At 36.0% G+C, this 8746-nt stretch overlaps 1 protein-coding gene across 1 annotated transcript in view; it reads left to right on the forward strand.

The window, feature by feature from the left end:
• Nucleotides 1-6251, forward strand: part of LOC117104131 (40S ribosomal protein SA-like) — a 7766-nt gene extending 1515 nt beyond the window's left edge. Inside the window, exons 2-7 of the mRNA XM_033244821.1 lie at nucleotides 1761-1928; nucleotides 2256-2374; nucleotides 3033-3278; nucleotides 3607-3735; nucleotides 4597-4719; nucleotides 5834-6251. Of these exons, the coding sequence (XP_033100712.1) occupies nucleotides 1796-1928; nucleotides 2256-2374; nucleotides 3033-3278; nucleotides 3607-3735; nucleotides 4597-4719; nucleotides 5834-6064 (981 nt within the window). The 5' untranslated portion in view covers nucleotides 1761-1795 and the 3' untranslated portion in view covers nucleotides 6065-6251. The remainder of the gene's footprint in view (nucleotides 1-1760; nucleotides 1929-2255; nucleotides 2375-3032; nucleotides 3279-3606; nucleotides 3736-4596; nucleotides 4720-5833) is intronic.
• Nucleotides 6252-8746: the final 2495 nt, after the last annotated feature.

Below are 8746 nucleotides of genomic sequence, written 5' to 3' on the forward strand. Positions count from 1 at the left end.
TAGTTTTTTGGTGAGCCTTTGGTTACACCGTCCCTACCTAGACAACTCGTACTTGTCAGATTAAATAATAAATAACAATTTATCATCCTGTCCCATTTCTAATTCCACAGATGTAATATCTTGGCTAAGCAATTTGCACTCAAGACAAATTATTAGGTGTTATGGAAAGTTTGTATTTACTATGGCAGGGTTGTTGTGGCTGTAGAAAACTAAGCGTTGATGGTAGGGTGGGTTGGTAATAACATTTATATACTGTACTCCAAATAATAAGAGTGAATTTGAGGATGGAAAAGTGGGTTTGATATATCTTCGGTGTGTTAAACTAGAGACATAAGGCCCAATAAAAAAAATTATTAGCTCATCACCCTCGCGCGAATGCATTTTATGGTACTGAAAAAAAAAAATTGGAAATTTTTTTTAAATTTTTTATTTAATTTATTTATTTTTTTCATTTATTTTATTAAATAGTTAGTAGATATTGTTTGCATTATTTAATCATGTTTTACTTTGAATATCAATGCACCAGCAAACAAACCAAGGATAATATTTGGCTTTAGCAAAGTAAAAAAAAAAAAAAAAGCCTCCCTCCCTCATCACTTTTCCTGCCCAGATAGGGTGATAAACTAATAATATTTTTTATAGGGCCTAAGTTGAGCTTCAAAAAAGAGAAATTAACATATTTTGCTAGCCAAATGCGATAGTTCCTGATTTGCGTAGCTTCACCATAACAACATTAAAGATGGCGCCGCCCTCGCTCAGACTCAACTATAATAGTTCTTCAAAGAAAGCAAATTTCCAGCAACTGTTCAAATTCTCTATCGTAATATGTTAACAACTAATATAGTTATTATAGAAAATTAATTAAGTGAATGATGGCTTATTATAAATTATGAGGAAATATATTTTTGAACCACAGACGGCACCTTAATATTCATCCGCATTACTTAATCTCTAAAATTTTGTCTGCTATTAAAGGTGGCCCTTTTTATTGGTTAGTTTGATATTCGTGGCGCTCCAGTCATCTTCAGTTAAACTAAAACTAGGACTTGATTTAGTCGTAGTTAAAACTTCGAATACTGTATGTTGTTTGTGAATACAAATTGAAGTTGAAGTTGCAACTAGCACTAAATGAAGTTCTAGTTCGAAGTTTGTTTTAAGAACACAGGTGTAAGACTAGGTGGGTAACTTCAAGGCAGGGCGACACCACCCACCATAATCCCTGCACGGATATTTGAAGACTTTGTAACTGAAATACATTTTACGAACTTCAGAAAGACGTCTGCTAGGATTATATACTATATCCTATATATAGGCCTGGTGGAAAACAGGCTGTTAATTAAATAATTATTTTTTTAAAAAGAAATAAAATGAATCTTTGTAATGTAGTCTGCCTTTTATGTTTCCACCTCATAAGCTTTGACAACAATCTTTCGGGTTGGCATTATTTTCATTTTCCGTGGAAAAATTATTGTTTATTTGAAAAATACTAAAATTTTTCATGAGGCTCCACAATTTGATGAAGGCGGGGACATGTATTTGGCCTTTAAATGTTTAAATTTAAAGATTTTAAGACAAAAAACACATAGGCTAGGCCTGTATTAATTACTAAGACACCATAGACCTGTGCATTAAGATAGTGAGGCTGAGGTGTGCCAGTCAACATCTCTGATTGTAAAAATGTTGGAAGATTATCTATCATCCATGTTAATCCTGTTCTGTGATTCCTGTCTGGCTTCAAAAAGAACATTTTTATTTTTCAGGTTGATCCCCGTAACTTTAAAAGATCAACAACAAGATGTCCGGAAATCATGATATTCTAGCCCTCAAAGAAGATGATGTCACCAAATTCCTGGGCGCTGGTGTACACATCGGAGCCCAAAATGTAGATTACCAGATGATGCAATACATCTACAAACGCAAAAGTGATGGTAGGCCCTCTTTTAAATTCAATATTTTGAGTTTGTTAAATCAACAGTAATGATCTAAGTAAGAAATAAAACACTTAATTGCAATGGCTCATCTAATGTTGGACGAACAAACGGACCGGATCTTAGACTGATAGTTTAAGACTTCAAAAAATCAGATGCTTCTCTGTCGTACATTCTGAGGTCTGAACTACGTTCGTGTACTGGCTACTACTATACTAGACAGGAGATATTTTGGTCTAAAGCATCAATCTAACTTGCATAAAATTGAATTAATATATAAACAAGAGTCGGTAATTTATGATTGGTTTTTGCATTATCTAATATTAGGTGGTTTCATTATCAACCTTCGTCGCACATGGGAAAAGCTGTTGCTAGCTGCTAGAGCCATCGTTGCAGTGGAGAACCCAGCTGATGTCTGTGTTATCTCTGCTCGCCCTTATGGCCAGGTATGTAACTTGATTTTAAGCTCTAGAGTCTCAAGATTAATGGTACAGATGTCCTATATATGGAAAAGATGACATTTTATGGGCAAATCGCAAGTTTATTATCTGAAATATATAATGTAGATGGCTTAAAATGATACTACAGGTCTCCTCTAATTAACAACCACTTTGGGACTGGTGTTTCCATGTCTTTAGGAGCTTTGGTCTTTAATTAGAATAATAAAGATAAAAGGCATTTGTAGATATAGGACCATAGAAAAGTGGTCTTTACTTGGAGGTGGTCTTTAATTGGAGGTGGTCCTTAATTGGTGGGGTCTTTAGTGAGAGAGACCTGTAATAGCAAAGTGGATGCTTTTTACCTTGCTTGCTTTATTTATCCATTTACCAGAAGATTGTCAACAAAACTTTTTATTCATAACTTTCTATTCTATTTATGGCTTCTGCCCACTCGCCACATCCGCCCCTCACATAATGAGGAGGCTGAGATGCCAGTAGTGGGCAAAGAATAACTCGATCTAGTTTAATAGGAAGCAGTTGGTCTAGAACAAGTGGTCCGATTGTGCTGAAAAGCTAGAAACAATTATAAAACACTTTAAAACCGAAAGATATTGCTAATAGGAACAAATGTGGGTGTAAAGTAATTTTGTATAATTCTTTGCAGCGTGCAGTGTTGAAATTCGCCATGGCAACAGGAGCCACTGCCATTGCTGGACGCTTCACTCCGGGTACATTCACCAATCAGATCCAAGCTGCATACCGTGAGCCACGTCTTCTCGTCGTGACTGACCCACGTACTGATCAGCAACCAATCACAGAATCCTCTTATGTGAACATCCCCGTCATTGCGCTCTGCAACACTGACGCGCCTCTCCGTCACATTGATATTGCCATACCTTGCAACAACAAGGTATTTACTTCATATTTTTATCCAGAAACATTATTAATGCTCAATTGGTCTTGTTTTCTTTAATGTTTTAATGAAAATAATTTTATAGTACAGTAACATCATATGTTACTTGCCCACTCGCCACATCAGCCCATCATTTGATGGTGGAGATGAGATGCCAGTAGCGGGCAAATAACAACTCGATCTAGTTTAATAGGAAGCGATTAGGCTAGAATAGTGGTCTGGTTGTGCTGAAAAACTAGAAACAACTTCATATTTTATTTTTTTTGTGTCTCTTGAATTATTCTCTTTGTTTCCTTCAACATAACTCCTGTTTGTGTGTTCCTAGGGTATTCATTCCATTGGTTTGATGTGGTGGATGTTGGCACGTGAAGTTCTCCGTCTTCGTGGAACCATTAGCCGTGAGATCTCTTGGGAAACCATGCCTGATCTGTACTTCTACCGTGACCCAGAAGATGTAAGTAGTAGAACTCAATAATAAAGCCAACATAAATTTGTTCCTTGTAACAGCAGCCCTTGAAAAAAGAATGTTAGTGCCTCCAACCATGAAAGTGACAAATGGCTCCATCACCAAATCACACACTGTATAACCCAGCAGTTTATTGTTTTGGAATTTTTCCAGCCGTGTACCAGCATGCGTTATTTTTACTGCTTCGTCTTTGAAGTAAATATAAGGGTAGGAGAATACCCCATAACTGGCAGCGTGATTGTGCCGAATTCTGTAGGGGCGTGGTCTGTGACTACCTAGCGGCTGTAAAGAGGTGCTTATATAGTAGCTACAGGTTCACATCCTTCCACAGCAATGCAATATGCTGGAATAGAATATTACTAATTAATCAGTAGTGGTAATTTTCATGCTCCTCTATATTAGCATTTGTAGTATACGAAAAAAGCAGACAGGCAAAAACGCAATGTGGCTCCCTTTCGTTTTAAATTACTAGAATAATTTTTTAAGCAAAGTACATTTCTAAAGGTAAAGAATCAATATAACTTGGCTTTGACATTTTTCAGTTTGCCCACTCGCCACATCCGCCCCTCAGATAATGAGGAGGATGAGATGCCAGTAGCGGGCAAAGAATAATTTAATCTGGTTTAATAGGAAGCAGTTAGACTAAAAAAAAAGTGGTCTAATTGTGCTGAAAAGTCAGAAACAGTTTCCTATGTTAATGAAATAAACAAAACATTTGTGATGGCTAATTCTGTGAAAATTATAATCTGTTTTAATCTGACTTTGTTATTATTGTCAGATAACAAAGTCAGATAGTTTGTTATTTGACATTTAAATGACGTATTTCAATCGTGTTTTTTATTCCGACAGGCTGAAAAGGACGAGCAAGATGCCCGCGAGAGGGCGCAAGCCAAGGAAGAGCCTGCAGTAAATGTTGGCTACCCGGAGCAGTGGGGTGGACAAGCAGATGCCATACAGCCAGTTGTCGATGATGTAAGTTTTGCTAAAGACATTGTTAATCTTGCAGTAGAACATTTGTTTCTCACCCATGGCATGTACATTCAAGCAGTCAGGATAGAATCGGTGGCCTGATGGTGCTGAAAAGCTTTATAAAATTGCAAGATTTACTGTATACACTCTATTCGTGTATACGACGAGGCCTAAAATAGTAAATGACGATTGAAAAAAACAGGTTGTCTTATACGTGCGACATACAAATATTAGATTTTTGAAATCTTTATTGAGTTATGTGTGGGTTGTCTGTAACATGCGAATTTACTACTGCAATGAACCTACTAAATGTTAGTATAAATAAACGCAGTTTTAAATACAGAGAAATGAGATTTTTATTAACATTTAAAAGTCCATAAAATGGTATTATTTTCAAGATTAGCCCTTCATTTGCCTCCACTTTTAGTCAGCTAGTTGAAGTATAAAGACCATAAAGAGTTACTAAAAGTATGAATTCTGACAGTGAAACAGGGTTGTCTTATACGAGTCGAATGGCCGAGCGGTTAGCAGGGGCGCCGCAAGCTATAGCCATAATATCACCGCTGGTTCAAACGGCACGCTCGCCTATAGTTCTGGTGGTAGAACAAGTCTTCTCGGATAAGGAATATAAACCGTAGGCCCAGTGTATACAATGGCTCGTGTGCACTATAAAGAACCCAGTACATCCTTCGAGACAAGTAGGGGGATACCCCGGTGTACTGGAACAGACAGCCCCTGTGGTGGACGATGAGAGTTGCTGGTACCGGCTTACTGGGTAGCACAGACACGAAGGGACCTTAGGGGTGAAGAAAGTAATTGATCAAGTTTCTAGTCCACATTTCAAGCACCCTGAGCATCTTACATTAGATGGATTTGTGCGCTATATAAAACTACACTATTATTATTTTTATTTTTCACCCTTTTATATTGTTGTTAGTATGTATTCTTGGTTTTGATCTAATTGGTCAGTTGTTTAATTTAGGTTGATACTCCGGAAAGGTTTCTTGTTTTGATCACTGTGTGGTTTTTTTTTTTTAAATTGAAAGTGTTGGATGAGCTGTATTATTTTGACATGCTTATTTTAAATTGACAAATGTATTTTTGTTCTGTTGCACAGTGGGCCGCAGAAGCTACTCCAGCAGCAGCAGCACCACCACCTCAGCAAACTGGATTCGGAGCTACCAGCGACTGGTCCACTGGCGGCACCGCAGATGACTGGTCTGCTGCTCCACCAGAGCCAAACAAGACGCAAGACTGGGCAGCCGATTCAGCCAAGACTCAGGATTGGGCAGCACCAACGCCATCGTCCGACTGGGGTGGTGCCGTCTCCCAGGATTGGACAGCCTAAAATCCACTAAATAACTTTCGTCATACATGTCATTAAACAAGATGCTAATGAATTGTGGAGCAATTAAGAGATTACTTCGTATCTAGAATAAAACAACAGAAAATAAGAATTTGATGACATCTTTAAACTTTGTTTTAATAAATGTACAACTGATGTTGTATTTGAAATAAAACAAGAAAAGAAAGTAGATTTTGTCTTGTGTTTATAAAAGTCTCTAAAACATCATTTTGTTGACACCTAAAAAACAAATTTTAACAAATTCTGTTTTTTAAAAACACTGGTAGCACTTTATAAGTCTATAGACTAAATTCTACCTTTAGTTACCCTAACCTATGAATCTGAATCATTGGCACTGCATAAATAAAATTAGAAATGAAGAGATCAGACGGTGACTCGTTATCATTAATTCTGTTACTGAAGTTATTGACAAACGACTAATGAAGTGCTGTGGACATGTCTTGCCGCAGCACATTAGTTTTCATTGTATTTTTAGCTTGGATGAGCTGCTCTAGAAACATTCGGCTGGCTGATCGATTAATACCTCTTTTTTGTATGGGCGGCCGTTAGAGCTCTAGAAACTCAGTTGATTAATTAATTCATTTTTCTTGTATGGGCGGCCGTTAGGGCTAATATACTCTACTGCCCTCACCAGAGCTTTCGAGATTACGCGAATTTGTTTAAAATTAAACAGTACTTAGTGAATAGATATTTCAACCATACTGTGTCAGAATTTGACCAATTATATGATCGTGACGTGACAATAGAAAAGGAAGACTGAAACCATTATATAGTACCGTACTTGCCGAGTATAATGCAGTAAATTTTAATTCATAACACTTGAAAATACAAATATCAAAAACAGCAAAAAATCAGCAACTTAGATAATATACTCAAAAAGGAAAGTGTGCAAACAGACATGTTGCACCTCATCTAAAAGCCAATCATATTTCTTACCAAATGCAACTGACTTCGACTATCAGGTGTACTGTCATGCTTTTTTTAGGGCAAAAATCCGATATTTGGTGATTATTTTGTTAACAATTGAATATTTCTGCTCTAGTCTAGACATTCTAGCATTTGAGGTGAAACAAATATCAAAGATTTTTCTATATTTAAATCGACATACATATATGTTATGTGGCACTTTGTACTAATTGTCGCACTTTGTATCAAAGTTGTCACACAGCGCTTGTATAGTGATCTTTACAGTCAAAAGGCATCTTTATGCCGCATGTGACATTTGACCTTGCAATATCACGTACCATATTCCTCATTTGTACAAACTAATTTTTATTTTTATTTTTTTAATGAGTTAAAACAAGTTATTACAAAGTGTGCATACTTTGTTACAGAGTACGACAACAGTAATTACAAAGTGCAACAACTTTGGTACAAAGTACGACAGGCATTTATTACACAGTGCAACGATTAAGTGCAAAGTGCGATACAACGCACGTATAAGCACATGGGCGATAAAAAAAAAATCCGCCAGCCCCCACATATGCATTCACGTATTGAAGGTTGTATATTTCATCTAATGCTACATTTGCCCAAATTTACCAGAAATGCCTCATTTGACCTTCGACCTTGTTTTTGAAAAAAAAGTTACTTCACTGAAAATGATAGCGCAACCCAAGCCCCGTTTTCTGGATTTCGACGCAGTAGGTCACTTTGTATTTTTTATGTAACTAATAATAATTGATCATAAAGATTTGATTTTGGTATCAATTTTCTAGACGTTTTCATTTTATTACCAACACATAATGTTTAATCTCACTGTCACTCGTGCCTACATGTTGCTGGGAACACTATTTTCAATAAGCTTGTACAGTATCTCGTTTTTACAGTACTTGTATCTTTGATTTTAATTAAAAAGAGATACAATTACACTGAATAAGATAAAATGTCTAAATTGTATAAGTCCTTGTATTTTATTTCCATGTAAAGCGTAAGTTAAACTTAAGTTAAAAGCACTATAAATTGTTATTATTACAGTATTATTGTTGTTGATTTTCGTTGTAAAATGACAATAAATCCCGATTCTAACGTTCTCATCCTCATATACTGGCCATAAAAATCCGGATCTAGAGTATTAGATTTCCAAAAAAAAAATGTAAATTGTATAAGTCCTTGTATTTTATTTCCATGTAAAGCGTAAGTTAAACTTAAGTTAAAAGCACTATAAATTGTTATTATTACAGTATTATTGTTGTTGATTTTCGTTGTAAAATGACAATAAATCCCGATTCTAACGTTCTCATCCTCATATACTGGCCATAAAAATCCGGATCTAGAGTATTAGATTTCCATTGAGTTCATTAATGAGTTGCGTACATTTCGATTGGCTCGATAACACAAATAGCAACCTAGACTTCTTATCCACAGGATTTTCTGGAAATGCCAATTTTCAAAGCTGCCAAGTTCTTGAAGATTCAAAATCACAAAAGTGCACAATGTTGATTACTGCCTCGTCTAGTCAACACAACCAATCCAAGAAAACATTGCAAGGCTGATTGAGGTATTATCCAATGGAGGGGTAGGAAAAAAATAATATATATTATTTTCTACATATTAGTAGACTATAAAATTGATTAAATAAGCCTTCAAAACCCCTAAATAGTCAAAATTATATAGATATATACACACATAAACCCTTAAAATTCTGTTATTTCCTCACTCATA

Source organism: Anneissia japonica, unplaced genomic scaffold (assembly GCF_011630105.1).
Source record: "Anneissia japonica isolate Jap-2015-1 unplaced genomic scaffold, ASM1163010v1 scaffold1065_len1792383_cov172, whole genome shotgun sequence".
Classification (NCBI taxonomy): Eukaryota; Metazoa; Echinodermata; class Crinoidea; order Comatulida; family Comatulidae; genus Anneissia; species Anneissia japonica.